The 18,384-nt window shown below is 34.5% G+C and overlaps 1 protein-coding gene across 1 annotated transcript in view; it reads left to right on the plus strand.

The window, feature by feature from the left end:
* The window catches only part of LOC111044439 (beta-1-syntrophin), an 80,480-nt gene that overhangs the window by 30,043 nt on the left and 32,053 nt on the right, over nt 1-18,384 (plus strand). Inside the window, exons 3-5 of the mRNA XM_039429445.1 lie at nt 7,806-8,020; nt 13,668-13,825; nt 15,870-16,048. Of these exons, the coding sequence (XP_039285379.1) occupies nt 7,806-8,020; nt 13,668-13,825; nt 15,870-16,048 (552 nt within the window). The remainder of the gene's footprint in view (nt 1-7,805; nt 8,021-13,667; nt 13,826-15,869; nt 16,049-18,384) is intronic.

Here is an 18,384-nt window from a genome sequence, read left to right on the forward strand (position 1 = left end):
CCTTATCCAGTAGCCCGTGAAAGCGTCCATTATGTTCTATGTACTTTGGAAAATAAGGCATGTATCAGTAAAGAAATTAATTGGATATGAAAATGATTTGTTCCACTAAATTGAATAAGTAATGTAAAGAAATCACATGCATTGATTATAATATCCATCCTAATTGTTCGAAATGCTCACATTATTTTGAGAATAAATAATATAGAAGTAAATGTTGAGGATTTCATTAATGTCATAAATTTTCTTAGTATAATGTTCAATTACTGGATTGAAATAATTAGATAAATGACAATTCATTTTTTTCCCCGCAATAAATGAATTATGTACATCATAAAACATAATTTCTAAACTTTCAAAACTGATTAGAACGAATACTGCATTTTTGTCGAGAAATTAGAATTATAATGTATTGTTCAGAACCCTGTGATGTTGAGTTTCCATTTCTACCCTTATATGGCATGGAACAGTTTTTACAGATTCATAATGCAGTAAGTAAGTATTTCTATTGGATGCTTGAAAATAGTTGAGATGAATCGGTGTTTGTCTCGAGCAGTAATAGAAAATCTAGTAATAGAGCTCGCTATAGATTTCGGAACGTCACTCGCAATTGTTGCCGACAAATCTTCAGACGATGCCATAGCCGACGTAATTCCTCATGTTGTTGAGGTTTATATCTGACAATGCTGATTTGAGAAAAACGCTATCTGAATTATTCGGAAGAAAATCTTACAGTCACCAAGCTGTTGGAAGAGGCGAAAAACAGAAGAGATGAAAATTATGCAGATTCTCTGGTCTATGAGGAAGGGGCCGAGGTGGAAATTAGACTATTGAAGTCTCGAATTGATGTTCTAGAGGCCGATAATAAGATATTAAAAGAAGACCTGCTCGATAAAAGTGCCATAATCGACATAATTCAAGCTGAAAAAATAAATTTAATAGAGAGAAAGAGTGAAAATCGTAGTAGAAATACTCAGGAGAATGTCTATATCACACCAAAAAATGTAGCTAAGCCTAAACCTGAGAGATGACTATGCTATTCCAGTCAGTAACAGATTCACGTTGCTTTCCACAAACAATGAAGATGAGTACCAAATGGAAACAGAGGTCATCCAATCTGTATCAGGTACCCAACACTGTTCTGCGAAACATACAAAGATGACTCAGAAACTGAAACACAAAACTACTAGATCAACAATTGGTAGAAGAAGGCTGACAGTACTCTCATCTATTCAGGGAAGGGAACTCAGCAGATATCTTAAGAGATCTAGAGGATGTGTTCGAGATTTTTGTGTATGCAAAGCCCGGGGCCAAAATCAAATACATAGTTAGAGATGGTCTCGATTTTGTTAGAGATTTCAACGAGGAAGACCACATTATTCTATTTGCTGGAGGAAATGATTGTCACCGTAATGAACCCTATCAACTGACAACATTACAAGGAATACTATCAATTTTCGAACTAAACTCAAAGGCCCAAATTACAGTGTGCAGTACACCTTACTGTTATGACGATATAGAACTTAATGATAGTGTCTTTCATTCCAACTGTATACTGTCCAAGGCGATAAGTGATTATAACGGAGAGCTTAGACTTTGCTACGAAGATGTAAACAATTTTCTCACAAAATCACACTTTACCAGACATGACACCTCAACCGGAAAGGGAAAGTGATTCTTGCAAATCATCTGGTTCATCTTGGTAAGCTGTCTCCGAGAACAGACGACATAATCGGGGCTTCAAAGAATGGAGATCAGGTGCGAGTGGATGCAGCCCACGTTCCCACAACACTGGAATCCGCTTCTTCTGTGCTTCTTGTTGACACACCAAGGAACCTTCCATTCCAATCAGAGCCTAATTCGGGTTGTGTTACTACGTTTGACGCGGTTCCAAATCAATGGATAGGCCGAGGTGGGCCAGTACCATGGCCAGCTAGGTCACCAGACTTAAATCCTTTGAATTTTTATCTTTGGGGACACTTGAAAACCTTAGTATACAATACTCCGATTGATACCATTGAAGAACTCCGATTAAGGATTTTGAACGTAATAGAAATCATGAAGCAGACTCCTGGAATATTTGAACAGGTCCGAAAATCGATGAGAAGACGTCTGAACATATGCATTCAGAACAACGGAGGTCACTTTGAACATCATCTTTAGTCTTTTGGTAAAGTTTGATCATTTAGATATGTTACTTTCAAATAAAAATAAGACTTTTCATAAGAACAGAATAACTTATTTTATTTGCAATCAGCTACAACTTATGAGTTATTAGTTCTCTCCTCATAAAACAGCAAATTTTTTTGGTGTATGTACTACATAAGAATTAATTTTATTCAACTTTTATTTAAATTTTGTTTACACAGCTTACATGATTCTTTTCAGAATTAAATTCTATACAATTTTTATTGCGAAAATTATTTGTTTACTGGTCATTAAAGAAAGTTATTGGGCATCAAATGTAGAAGTCTGTATTTTTCTACTTAGATTTTTTTGCATATTTCAACTTTTTTCTCAAAAACTACTCATACTACAGCTTCCAGACTAGTTTCATTCAATTTTTCAGATATTTTTCCATATGAATCCAGCATAAGTTTTTCAAAAACTAGTCCCCAAACAATTCATCATCGGTGCATTTCACCAGAGGAACTGAATTCTGGGCGAAATCTTCCACTCTGTATAGCTCGCTAATGAAGCGTTTATTGATATATGTTTATAAAAACTTTTTTTCTTATTTTTACCTCTACTATCACGTATTAAATTATTTTACCATAATTAGGAATCACCCTGTATACATGTCAAGAAGTTGCTGTAATGGCTATACTCTTGTATTTGGAGGTGACTTAAATTCTGCTTTTGATATAAATTAAGAAACTCGTCATTTATATAATTTAAAAAAATTATTGAGACAATTCAATCTTAGACTTTTCAATACTCTGCCTACAAGAGATCAAGCATGTCTTGATAACGTTTTTTCAAATACTCATCCTGATACAATTTCAAGTGTCAAGGAATTCCCATATTCAGATCATGACTGTGTGATGATATGTGTACCAGATTGTTCTATTAAGACCAGTATTAACAAATTACTTCAAGACCTGTCACTATAGATGAGATGTTACAATTTAACCAGGCTCTGACTTTGGTAAACTGGAAGGCTGTCTTGGATAAGCCTGTTGAGGCCATTTGAAATTGTATTCATTCGCTTATTGACTGCCAGATGGCAGGAGAGTTTCTATATTTTTTATCAATTTATCGTTCGAGTTTCTATAATTTTTATCAATTTATCGTTCGAGGCACTGGAAAGTTTGCCAGTCAGTGTGAATTTAGCTTTCGTACAGCTATGTACTCACTCTCGAGGCTTTTCAAGATTCAGGAAATTCGTCCTGAATCTGCCTAAATATTCGTGTTGTTTAATATTATAGGAAATTCGGCCTATACATTTATTCGTGTACATAAATATTGTTCGTTCTACGTGAAAAGTTATTCACGTTTCGTATTAGTGAAAAGTGAATGCCAGAACTCAAATTTCAGTTTTGTTTTTATCAATACCGTAGTCAAGTCATAGTGCTATATATCCAGACAGTAAATTTCATCTCAGAACGGGAAAACAGCAAGGAACCAACTTTAACAATTGCATTTCGGATAAATCGGTTTGCATTATTTCACCTATCTTTTCCTCTCATCTATCCTATCCAACTGTCCACCTTGCACCTCAAATATAAGTAGGCAAGCAATTCGATTCGCGACATGTTGGATTTGGGATTTGGTGAGTACATCTTCTGATTTTCTATGTTCTTTGTATGTGGTTTTCCTGAATGGATATATTATTCAACTCAAAGATTTGATTCGTTTTATACAGTCCACTTCAAAGCATTTGAAACTTGTAGTTTGAAATATTTAAGTTTAAAGAACCAGTATTTACGTAACAAAGCCAGATGCCAGTGTCATGTTAGAATCCTTTCTGAATGTAGTTTTGTACTATTTCAATCTGACTATTCCCAAAATGACCTGCAGGAAAAATAAATCATTAGTTAAGAATAGAAAGAGAACCATACGTAAGGCTGACTGGTACACACCTGAGCTTAGAAGGATTAAGATTTTATTGACTATCTCTCATGAAAACTTTAAAAAAGTAAATACCGAAACTGCTAAAACTGTTTATCAAAGATGTAGAGCACTGTACAAAAAGTCATTGGATGAGGCCAAGAGAGAGCCTATTGTTTCAATTATTGAGTCCTCGAATAACAGTTGCAGGAAAGCATGGCAACTAATCAAAACGATATCTTCAAGTAAAAGTTTTCAAGGTTTCACCACTCCAATGCCAAATATTTTGAATGAATATTTCATACGATCAGTTGATGATGTCCATGAAAAGATAGTGAAGCCATCCATATCAGCCATCGAAATGCTAAATGGAAGTGTTGATAAAGAGCATAATGCCACTTTTAGTTTTTATGAGGTCAGTCAAGATGTTATCTCTATAGTGGTTCATAATCTAATGCCATCTAAAAGCGAGGATTTCCATGGCCTACCCAGTTGCCTTCTTAAAAGTATTGCAGGTGCAGTGGTACCAGCACTAACTCGATGTATAAGCATCTGCATTTCAAAAGGTATTTTTCCTAATGTGTTAAAAGTGTCCAAAGTCGATCCGGTTTATAAGAAAGGTTCTAAAGAAGAACCGTCTAGCTTTAGTCCTATTCAGTTAGTGCCTGTGTTTTCAAAAGTACTGGAGATTGTCATGTACATACAAGTATACGAATATTTGATAAACATTAGAGTGTTATCAGAACATCAATTTGGTTTTGTGAAGGGAAGATCTACCACTGACGCCTTTGATTCCCTGATAAAATTTGTGATTGAATCATTTGAGAGTAAGTGTTTTGCTCAGGCCACACTCTGTGACCTGAGCAAAGCATTCGACTGCGTGGAACACAATATCCTTCTGGATAAATTGGCATTTTATGGAATCACTGGGAAGAGTCTCAGTCTTTTTAGATCCTACCTTAGTGAACGCAAACAGGTTATATGTGTGGGCAATAATAAATCAGATCTTGCTGGAGTGAAGTATGGTGTCCCCCAAGGATCAATTTTGGGGGATCAATTTCTCACTCAATAGTAAGACTGTGTTGTATGCTGATGTTACCACTTTTCTTCATTCTCACTCAATAGTAAGACTGTGTTGTACGCTGATGATACCACTTTTCTTCATTCTCACTCAATAGTAAGACTGTGTTGTATGCTGATGATACCACTTTTCTTCATTCTCAATCAATAGTAAGACTGTGTTGTACGCTGATGATACCACTTTTCTTCATTCTCACTCAATAGTAAGACTGTGTTGTACGCTGATGATACCACTTTTCTTCATTCTCACTCAGATGCACACACACTAAAGAATATGACAGCTGATACGTTAATAGAAGCTTCCAAATGGTTCAGGGCGAATGGCTTCAAATTAAATGAAGACAAAACTCAGTTTCTAACATTTAGCCAGAGAGATCACACACTAAACAACAGCAATATAAAGTTCCTTGGATTAATGTTTGACCCCAAGTTGACTTGGGAACCCCACATAAATTTCATTACTGGTAGGTTAGCTAGAGTTATTTATTTACTGAGACAATTGAAAACTTTAGTTCCAGAACAATATCTCAGGAACTCATACTTTGCCTTTTTTCAAAGCATAATTGTCTATGGTATTTTAATATATGGGAACAGCAGCCACATGAACAAAGTATTATTATTGCAAAAAAAGTCAGAGTTTTGTCAGGATAATGAATAACTTACCTAATTTGAAGACAAGATGGTAAAATTCATGCTCATGATACAAGGTATAAACATCAAATTGATATGCCATATCAACGTCTCTCCACAAGCATGAAGCATTATGACAACATAGGACTAAGAATCTATAATAAGTTACCTACAGAGATCAAATGTGCTAACATTGTTCATTTCAAGAAATTACTATTTAATTGGCTTGTTAGACCGTTTTATTGTTTGAACGAATTTTTTGATAGTACCTGAATGAAAGTATTTTGTGTTCTATATTATGTTAACTGTGTGACTTTGTCAATTACCAATGTTGGTTTATGACAACAATAATAATAATAATTTAGTGTAGGAGACAAAGCTATCCATTGTTCGGTTTACTGGCTTTTATCCGCAAAGTTGCTGATCTTCTTTCGCCTGGAGCTCTGTGGCATCCTTTATCAAGGAGACATTGTGGCTCCTGACTGGATTACTTCAAGATAGTTCTTGTTTGAATTTTTGCTCCACTCTGTGTAGTTCCAGCTCTGCTTGTCAGTTCACAACACAATTCAACTAATTTAATTCATTCCAGCAACCACTCTGCAATTGATGTAGAGATCACATCTAAATCCAATAACATGAAACTTTGTTGATTACTAAAACTAAAAAAGTAGCTGTAGTGTTTATGATTTTAGCTAGTCCAAAAATTCTGTTCCTAAATTTGGTCCAACTATAACCACAATTCAGCTTATCGACTATTTACCGCCATTTTAGTTCATTTTAGGATAATCAAAGTATTACCACTTATGTTAGGTTCTTTTTAGAATGATTATCGAATTATTCATCACTTATTTCCAGTTATTTTTACTTTTTTATTTATTCTTATGGCTTTTATTTGCAGAGAGATCCTGTCGGATGTTCTGTCTCTCCAAAATATTCAAACACTTCCCATAAAAATACACTCAAGTATATAGTTTAAACAGAGTCTCCCACGAAAGGTGTAACAGCCGAAGATCATAGATTCTATATTAAATTTGCAACAAAAAATGTCAAGTAAAATTTTCTTATACCGAACTCAGTTTTCGAAATCTATCAATTTTTCGATATTTTTGAAATAGGCCTACTTATTGCTATTAAAACTTTAATAACTAGGAAACTATTAGTGGAAATCTAATTCTAAGGATATGGTTGGAAAGAGGAAGACATTTCCAATAATATTAATATAATTTGCTCTTTTGAACTTTTTATTTATTAAATTTGTATGTCTAGAAATTTTCAATCCCACTTGAACTTCCTGATTTCCCATTTAGTAAGTCTAGTTAGCCAAGCTACTCACACATCGATTTTTGGACGTACGATTTTTTGCCGTTCTTTTAAATTCTGTACCCAGAATACATAAATAGGTACATTGGATAGAACATAACTTGTCAAACATAATTACATCATAATACGATGTCATCATATGTCTTCATGTTGGCCAAGTTCCATTCAATCTGGTAAAATTTATAAGAACGGCAAAAATCATAATTCCAAGAATCGATGTGTGTGTAACTGGACTTATTTTCATTATTATTATTTGCTACTATGGTACACCCTTGCTATAGGTAGTTTTTGTCTCTAATTTCAAGCCGTTTTTTGTTAATTGAAGCTGGTTATTGTCGACTTCTGTCTATTAGTACTGTTTTGGCCAGATGAGAATCTAAGAGCGGCACAGTATGAGAGACTACCAGCGTCACTTTACGGAAAAGAACCACCAGGACTATCAGCTTGAGATAAAAATCGGCTTGAAACTATTAACATAAACTACTTATACCACGGGATATCTTCATATGATATATTTCGTCTATGGTAGTAGTGAGAACATGTAGTGAGAATGTAGTAAAAACATGTAGTTCATGATTATTTATTATATTTTGTTTGTAAATATTTTTATAGTTTGTAATTTGGAACATAAAAGCCCCACGCCATTAGTTATCTTTTCTCTATGGTACTACATATTCTGTGTTTTTCCTATGGTAATAATTAAACAATTGAGATGGTTGCGTTTGCAGAGAACCGAACGATAGAGCTGCACTCTCCGGACGGCGTGCACAGTTGCGTGCTGCGAGCAGCTGACCCGACAGAGGCGGGCGTCTGGTTCAACACACTGCACTCTGCGCTGCATGCACTTGCTGCACGCGCACTCCTGCACGCCAATCGCCTGCTCGCCGCGCTCCTCGGCCAACTCCAGCACATTGGCTGGCTGGCCCGGCGGCCACACATCGAGGTACTAGTATTTCTATAGAGTTAGCCAGTGAAACGGCAAGATTTCTTTAAGAAAAATTATTTTAATATATAATGGTTATGTTGAAAAAATGTAGACATTTACTCTACAATAAGTGAAAAAATTAACTTTTTAATATAACATTTTCTAAATGTCCTCCATTGGAATCTATACACTGCTGCAGCAATTCTTTGAGGACAGTAACTACATTTTAGCGCTATAGTTTTGTAATCAATTTTATATCACCATCTCAAACAGGCTTAGTACCTCGAGATGCAAATACTCAATTGGCATTGCATTTTATTTTGTAATAGTATTTTCTCATGTTGTAAAATTTGTATTGTTTTTATTATGTATTTCTAAGATGTGGTAATTTTATATTTCTGCCAATAAAACATTTTCATTTTTCATTTTCATATTAGTGGAAGTGCTGTGACTGTTAATTCTATGCGTTACGTTGCAATGATCCAGAATGTACTTCTGCCACAACTCGGCCGTTTTTCACGGCCACAATGTTCCAACAAGATGGGGCAAGTTTTAGCCTAGAAACAACGAATTCGGGACGAAATCGAACGAATACTAGTCAATATGCTGCAAAATGTCATGAGAAACTTCCAGGCGTGGCTGCAGCAGTGCATATATTCCAATGGAAGACATATGGTATATGCTATATTCTAAAAATATTTTTTTACTTATTGTACAGTAAATGGATACATGTTTTCTTCTTATTTATAACCATTAAAAAATGAAATTACTTTTTTTGAATAATTGGTTACTTATTTAAATCGTCCTGGTCACTGGCTAACCCTAGATACAAGAGTTCACATTTAACAATTGCAGCAAGAGAACAATGGAATTGCAATGCAAATTGTCAACAATATTTAATAGATTAGTCAATTGTCGACCGATAGCTCATTTCGTTGTAGCGATGTATACCTTTATAATGCGGCCGTTGGAATTGTGCGTTGAAATCCAATCAAGTGATTTATTTATAACCCCTTTTTATTTATTATAAGCTTACAAATTCAAATTCAAAATTTAAATTCAAATTTATTCACACTCATAAATACATATACAGAAACCAAATAGAGTCTAGCTTGACAAATACAACAATAATCCATCAAAAATTTAATAATAGATTGTAATTAATAATATATAATATAATATTAATGTGAACAATAACTGCTCACAAAGTGCTTCATGAAGCACTTGTCCGTGAACAGGAGTTGAGGTTTAATCGGAATGTAAGAGGAGAAAAAAGCCTACACACACACACACACACACACACACACACACACACACACACACACACACACACACACACAACTCAATCTAGGTATCAACAAGTCTACGACTATTCTTAGTAATGGGAATCCATTCTCTTATGAGATTATCCATATTAATGAGAAACCATTTTTTCATTATATAAGCGTTTCCAGTGGATAGACAGTCATTTCCTACCGTCAGAATTCATTTGTAAAAAAATGACCACGTAGAAATTAATGATAAATTGTAATAAACTTAATCGATCCAATCTGTTCATATTCTATTTGTATGTAATAATTGATATTGTGAAACGTCAAAGAAATAACAAGATTAGTTGAAAATGAGTTGATTTAATGTGAAGTTCAAATTAATTTTGAGTTGACGGAAAACTTGTAATTGAGTTTGCCACATTATAAACTTGGTCATGATAAGTCTGGAGAGACTATCAAGAGAAGAGGGAGATTCGAGAAAGCTCTAATAAAGCTCTGTTGAAGAGGAACAAATTCAAGTTGGCACTTTGAGAAATATTAGCCAAGTACCCTCACGCTTCACATTGAGACTAAGTTCATATATGAGCTTAGAGGAAACCACATAGTTTGACGTCTAAGATAAACTACTCGTTAAACCAACTCTGAGATTGTTTGTTCAGCTCGCTTATATGATCGTTTGAAATTACTAATAAATTAAAGTTCAGGATACATTGGATAATCCAAATTATTGCTTCATATGCAAGTTCTCCTCTATTGTTCCGATGGAGATTGTAATCATGAGCTACAAAAAAGCAAAAGAATCTTGAGGGTTTGGAAGCATGGCATGCTGTGGAAAGACTGTGTAATCACTGGCTCTGTGTATTTTGACTGGCTTTTATGAATCCCGAACTTATTTAGTTCAAGTCCAATGTGAAGAATGGTACGGGAGTGCCATAGACTCTTGATTCTTAATTACAAATTACAATGTATTGCCAGGTATTGCAAGACCCATTGTATAATAACACAACATTTCTATTAAAACAAATGACTATATGATAGTAATTAGTGTTTAATGTTTTTGAAAGCTCGGTTATTGAATAGTAGGTTAGGCTTTGAATTTAAAAACACCCTATTGGGGTGGAAACACTTAGATTTTAGCAGTTAGGCCTACGTCGATTCGGCTTGTTCACCTTCGGCTTGGGTCACCTTCACACTGAGAAAACAGGCTCAACAGTTTCATGACAAATGTCGTCACTGCTAAAAAGTGTTTTCACTTTAAAAGAGTTTTTCAAATTGATAGTTGAAAAGAATGGATCCACATCAGTGTAAATAATAATAATAAAATCGCTTTTCACTCTCCTTTGGGGGTCGGAGCCCAGGGGAAGAGTGGTCAAGCAAAACCTCAAACAGGATAAAATAATAATAATAAATATTTTTTTTCCTTTAAAAATACAATCAAGCAATTAAAACATAAAAAGTACAAAATATCTTCAATACAATAGGCTTATGAACTAATATGGAATTTAATTCTATTGGAAATTAACCTACTCAACTATGGGAAACCCATGTACTAAAGTAGGTGTTAGCAGTAGTAATAGATTCTGGGTGGGGTGCAAACTGCAAATACGTTGGGTATGTGAGCTCACATATTGTTTGAGATTATGTTTTCTATATGATGTCTTCCAGTTGAAATAATCCAGTTCTTAGCGGCAGTTTTGAAACTACTTGGGTTTTCTATTGACTTGATTTGTGCAGGAAGTAGATTGTGGAGTTTTGCTGCTAGGTGGTTGAAGTGTTGTTGATATATTGCCTTCCTAGCTACGTTCGTAATAAGAAGGTTTCTGTTTCTTGTGTTACGACTGTGGTTCCTTTATTGAAAGCTATCCGGTTTTTTGTGTAGTCTGCAAATTATTTCCAAGGAGTAGAGGTGTCTTATGTCCATCACACCGAACTCATTGAAGAGCTGGTCTGACGGATAACGAGGTGGCCTCTGCTTGATGATCTTCATTATTAGTTTTTGCACTTTTAAGAGGGGGTCAAGGTGCACGTAGTTTGTCCCCCCCCCATAGGTTAATTACACCTATAGGTTAGGGTTAGGCAATGAGTATTGAAGAACGGAACTGATTAAAAGAAAAAGTCAACTACGGTCGTACGCATGCGCAATGCATTATTGGCACTAGAGTCTCACAACCATTGATAAAGAGAATAAGATTAAGAAGAGCGAAGTCCGCTATGATGCCACTGCGCTAGTGTAGCTACCAGAAATTTCGGGCAAGAAGTCGGGTATTTGTATTCGCTGTGTAGAAAAAGAGCCTTTTTCAAATGATAATATTTTTTTATTGAAGCAATAAAAAATATTCAAAGTATGGTAGTTTCATGCAGTGCTTATGGATGTACGAATCTGCATGCGCCAGATAAAAATATTTCTTTTCATACATAAGTATTTTTATATTTTCATCGGTCATGTTTCATGCAGGCTAAGCCTAGTGCCAAATGATCGTTTCAAGAAATATTGTGCTTAGGTTGATTCATTATCATTATTTGCCAAGTAATAAAATATAAGTTTCGGTAATATTATAATAAATATTATTTATTTCCATAGATCCAATATAGGTATCCATATTCCATTCCATTCCATCAATTTGTCTTATATTGTAATATTTTGTGAACTATGAAAATATTGTATGCTAAATTTGTATTATAAAAAAAAATTTGCTAAAATTGTCTATAAATTCTTCATCATTGCTATTGTTTTATTTTTCCCGTTCTTATAATATGTAGTTATATATTATCTTATATTAAATATAGGAGTATAGAGTATAGTTAGGTACCTATACTTGAGTTGCAAAACGAATGAGAAACAGTTTCACGAAATATTGTGATAACGGTTAATTTATTATTATTTGCCATCGAATAGAATATACGGTAATATTAGCGATCTATAATTTTTGTTTTATTTTTCCCGTTCTTATAATATGTAGTTATTTATTATCTTATATTAAATATAGGAGTATAGAGTATAGTTAGGTACCTATACTTAAGTTGCAAAACGAATGGAAACAGTTTCACGAAATATTGTGATAACAGTTAATTTATTATTATTTGCCATCCAATAAAAATATCATGCTTCCAAACGCTTGAAGGTATAGCTTAGTCATCTAACTATATATATCAATGATCACAACATCTCCAAACTTACTCATTGTTAACCTAAAGATGCAATTCCTTAGCGACGACTCGAGCCGCGTGGCTAGAGTCGTTGCGTCTGTAGCACATTAGGCTACCTACAAATTCATTAGATTTGATGATGTATTGGATATGAATCAAAAGCAATATAGTAGCCATCACTTCCAATTCATCTGCCGCCATAACGTTCATACAACAAAAAATCTGATGAATAATCGAATGTAATGAATTTATAGGTTATGCCTTAGTCGTGCTCTAGCCACGCAACTCTAACCGCAAGTCTAGCTCGAGCTGCTCCAGCTGCGCGGCTTGAGTCGTCGCTATAGCAAGACTTGACATTAGTAAAGTTCAGTTTAATTCAAGTCTGTACCTTCAAGATTGAAGTACAATCCAAAAGTCACAACATCTACAAAACTTGAAGATGGGTCTACATTGGTATAGTGGATTCAAGTTTCTGTTTGACTAAGTTTGCAAAATACATTCATTTTATACAAAACTTGAATTCAAGTAAATTCGACTAATGTAAATGCCTTTGAAGGATTACACCTTGACATGATTTCATAGAAAAGCATAGTCTTTTCTTTTTCCACCGCCTTCTATAGTAGACAGCTCTAATTGAACTCATACCGCTACCGCTATATCTAATATTATTGATTAAATCTATTAATGATTATTGATTCTTGTGAATAAGATTAGGCTTTGGCCTGTATCGAGTCACTCACTATACACTATGTAATAATTATGACTAGGATAATGATTGAAATGCATTATTGCCTTCTCGAAGAGGTCGGTTTACATCTTTTTCGTCTTTGTCCTAATAATTTGAAATCTTAAATGGGAATCTTTCGTCTGACATTCTTTCAACTTGAAAGAATCTTTTCCTCTTCCAAGATGAATACATTACGTTTGTTTCCTATAAATTATAGACTCGTGATGTGGCCTGGCCTGTTCAGTCTCAGCCGTTGCGGAGGAATCTAATCTCTGCTCAAATCAAATAGTGGTTTGTTTACAAAAATCAGAAAGGCCCATATTTATACGTACAGCACAGCACATACAAAATCATTCAATGTTGAATATTCCCTACAAAGACCGAAGTCAGTATGTGGGGAATGAGTTCATTTATAATGCCTGTACTGTTATGCGGATATATTTATTCATCTTACGGCAAATTTTCATGATTGAAATTGAACTTTCATGATTAGGCCTACATGGTTTTTATTTTTGGTCAGAATGGCAGAGCGAGTTCGGAGAGCAGCGAGGAGTTGGAGAGGTGGCAGCCGGTGTTTGGAGCCATCACGCAGCGCGAACTCAGGCTGTACGAGTCGGCGCCCTGGAGTCCCGAGGCCTGGACCACGCCTCTCGAAGTCTGTCCCCTCATCTCAACCAGGTATGTTGGCCCCTAGACCAGCCAATAACCTTACTAAATAAGCCAATAACCTCCCACTAAACAACTTGAAAATAATTGTCAGAAAGAAAAAAAAGTGAATTACTATGAATAATTATTATTGAACGAAAATTACAATTAAATGCTGTAAATCACCCGAAGACTTCTGCTACTGCAACTATTGACAACAGGGTAAACAGCTAGATGTAAATTCGATGAGCACTACTATACAAAAGTTATTTGTCAGCCCGGGATTTTTGTTTAGTAGCGCTCATTGAATTTCCATCTAGTTGTTTACCCTGTTGTCAATATTTGCAGTAGCAGAAGTCTTCGGGGGTGATTAACAGCATTTAATTGTGATTTTCGTTTAATAATACTTATTCTTTAATTAGGATTTGAACGAATGCAATTTCCAATTTATGTCCATCTATGAATTAGTTTGATTTTCGTTGGCGGGGAGTCCCTTCATGGAAGGGTCATACCAAACCTGAATGTATAATGCAAGCTTTCAATGAGCTTTACGACTGTTATGCCGAGACCGACAATTCAACGTGCTCATTCGATAACACGATGGAGCCATTCAATTTCAATTTGAAATTTCGGTTACCTGCCTGCACAGTATCTGGCCATAGATAGTCTTGGCCCTATGTAAATAGTCAAGAAATAGCTTGGATAATATTATACAATTTTCCTGAATCAGTCGTAATTGTATTAGTGGCATATCAAGTTTATATTTCATTATGGAACACATCCAATTCAAATAGGTTGGATTAAAAATACACGATATAATTTCAAATAAAATAATTTTTAAAAAGGTTCAAGAAAAGATGAAACAAAGTATAGCTTACAACATACAAATAACTTAGAGGATGGCTGTATACATGTATATAGTTGTAGACTTTTTCCAATTTGATTATATTTATTTACTTATAGAGACAACAGGCAACTCCATTTGTATCCAAAAATACATCAGACATATTAATTTGAATTCAAAAAATTGAAAAGAGAATATATAGAAAGACACAGTCTAAAAAGTGTAACAATCATACAAGTAGAACATTGAAAAAGGAAAGAAAATATTTGAAAAATGTTATACAGTTTTGTTAGAATTTTGACCAATGAATGTCAAAGGATTCAAATCAAAATACATTAGAAACAAATCAGTGCTAAAAATGTTAAGTAAACAAGCTTTAAACTTATTATTAAAACACAGTACAAGATAATATTTCCATTAACAAAGATAACTCAAAAACAGATTGCTCAACACCATATGAACTCTACTATATGAAACCAGATGTCTAGGTGCTCAGAGAAGTGTTCTTGATTTCATTTAAAAGTTCTTGAATTCTATTTATTGGTGAATTGTGATTCAAAGTAGTGTTACTGGTTCGGGGCACGAGAAAACAAATAGTGGAACGACGAGCTATGGTTGAGTTGTAAATATTAGAATTAGAAAGTAAATATGGAGAATCTGCTTTACTATTTACTATGAATACAATAAGGGATCTAATAATTATATCGTCTTGATTTCAATTAGAAAGCAAATATCGAGAATCTATTTTAGTATTCAATAAACTATGAAGGAAAGTAAGGGATCTAATATCTCATCTTGATTCTAATAATTGTATTTTATTTTGATTGAAAAGTCATTGAATTCTATTTATTGGTAAATTGGTAGTGACTCACCTGCTCTGGATCGGGACACGAGAAAACAAATAGAGGAACGACGAACTACGGTTGAGTTGTATATATTGGAATTAGAAAGCAAAAATGGAAAACCTGTTTATTATTTATTTAGTATGAAGGAAAATAAAGGATCCAATATATCGTCTTGATTTCAATTAGAAAGCAAATATCGAGAATATATTTTACTATCAAATATATTGTGGATGAAAATAAGGGATCCTATAACTTGATTCCAATGATTCTAGTTGAAACTCTGTTCTGAGGGTATTTGAGGGATTGTTTTAGTAAGTATATTGAATTGATTTGATAGAGAATCGTTAATGTAAATTGGTGAAGATTGTAATGTGTTTGTGTGTGGCAGACTGGTGAGCTCGAGCCGGCAGACGGACGTGATTGTGTTCAGCGTGCGTTGCGGGACGGGCGAGGGTGTGGTCACGCACCAGCTGCGAGCCGAGACGCACCGAGACCTTGCCAACTGGGCACGCATGCTCGTGCAAGGATGTCACAACAGCGTGCAGCTGCAACAGCAACTCGCCTGTAGTGAGTCCACAAATTACATTCTCCATCATAACAATAAGAAGCTTACAAGAAATCCAATATCCAGGATCATGATGATATTAGAATAGAATAGAATTCTTTATCTATCTATATATTCAATGTACAGTTCAACCCTGAGGTCTCAGTAACCACTGAACCAATCTTTAAGTTTAATACGTCAACTTGAAGAGGATGATGAATAATTTTGCAGAAATGCATTAAAATGTATGTTTTTTCTAAGATCCAATTATTACTTAATAATTTTCCATTTCATACACCTAACTTAAACTTGGCTGTAACGTCATTGTCAAATTCCATCAATTTCAAACAGCTGATCATGCATATCTATTTCTGATCATGTAAAATTTGAAAATTTGCTTGGCCTACCATATTATATGAAGCAGGGCAAAGAAGAAGAAGAAGAAAAAAAGGAAAAGAAGAAAAAAAGAAAAGAAGAAAAAAAAGAAGAAAGGGAAAAAAGAAAAAGGGGACAAAAAAGAAGAAGAAAGGGAATAAGGATAAAAATCTGGTGTGGTACACTCACACAACTTTCCTTGCTCATTGAACTGCGAGTCTCATTCTTAAACGAGAATAATATTTAGAGGAATAACATAATGACGATTGGCGGCAACATATTTGATACTACGATCAGACTACTGTATATCTTATATATATAAAAATGTTATGTTGGTTTGTGTGTAATGCAAAAACTCCAAAAGTACTGGACCGATTGAGTTGAAATTTTAACATGATATAAAATCCGCATCAAGGATGGTTTTTATCTACTTTTTACAATTTTCAGGGGCGCTACGCTCGCCCGAAAATTTTTAACTTTTTTGTTTATGGATTTTTCCGATTTTTGACTTCCCATTCGGGGTCAGCTCGCGAAAATAAGTCGATTAAAAAAAAAAAAAAATGACCGGCTCGCAGGGTGGCCCGGGGGGAGGGGGTGAAACTTTGGCCATTTTTGGCCAGATTTGAGCTGAGCGCTGCTGCAATCAAAGTGCAAAATCTGACCGCTAGATAGCGCGCATGTTTCAAAACGCAGCTTCAACAGGTTCGTGAGATATAGAGTACCGGTAAACTACACTCTTGATTACCGTATGTTTTCCGGTACAATTATTGGATTTCAATTACTTTCGCAATTCAGAACAAAGAAAGCATACCAATGCTTTTTTTTCGATAATAAATTCGTGTTTCAGTGCAAATAATCGTGTTATACAATAATATTTTTACATATATATTTACAATAATATATTACACATAACACAGATGTTCATAATTTATTTAACAAGCATAATATTTGTGGTTTCCCAACACATATTTTATATATAGTGGGGGCCACAGAAAAAAAAAATAAACATTCAATCACAATGTGCCACTGCGAAGTGTGGCAGGGTACAGCTAGTGTGTATATATAATTGTTTTCAGAGTACATTTTCCTTCGTGTAAATTGTGAAATTCGATGTTTTTTTTTAAAGTCGTCAAAACAACTGTTCTACAGTTGAAAATCTCGACTATGTGTTATTTTTATAAACTGCTCTACCTACCTACCTCATGCATGAGAAGGAGTTTACAAAGTCCATTTCTCAAGGATGGGGTGGACCCCATTAGTTTCCAAGGAAAAAGAATCATGCCAGTTGATAGAGCTGATAAATAACTATACAGGGTATGAATTTGAAATAAATCAGTAAAGTCATTTTTGAGAAAATCGTGAAAAACATGGTTTTTTAGTAATTATCCGCCATTTTTCTCAAGAATATTATGGAGCTACTGCACTGCAATTTTCCCAGAAATGAGACTCATGTCAGTTGATAGGGCTTAAAAATAGCTATCCATGGTATAAATTTGAAGAAAATCGTTAGAGCCGTTTTCGAGAAAACCGTGAAAAACATGTTTTTTTTTAGTAATTGTCCGCCATTTTTCTCAAAAATATTACGGAGCTCCTGCAATTTTCCCAGAAATGAGATTCATGTCAGTTGATAGGACTTATCCATGGTATAAATTTGAAGAAAATCGTTTAAGCCGTTTTTGAGAAAATCGTGAAAACATGGTTTTTTAGTAATTATCCGCCATTTTTCCGCCATCTTGAATCGAATTTTATTGAATTTCTTAAAGTCGGGTCCTCATGTTATAAGGACCTTAAGTTTAAAATTTCCAGTCAGTCGGTTAATTAATTAGGAATGGAGTTATCGTGTTCACAGACAAATTATACACATATACACACACACAGACCAACACCCAAAAATCATGTTTTTGGACTCAGGGGACCTTGAAACGTATAGAAAACTTGAAATTGGGGTACCTTAATTTTTTTTTGAAAGCAATATATATATATA

Source organism: Nilaparvata lugens, chromosome 5 (genome assembly GCF_014356525.2).
Source record: "Nilaparvata lugens isolate BPH chromosome 5, ASM1435652v1, whole genome shotgun sequence".
In the NCBI taxonomy this organism is placed as follows: domain Eukaryota; kingdom Metazoa; phylum Arthropoda; class Insecta; order Hemiptera; family Delphacidae; genus Nilaparvata; species Nilaparvata lugens.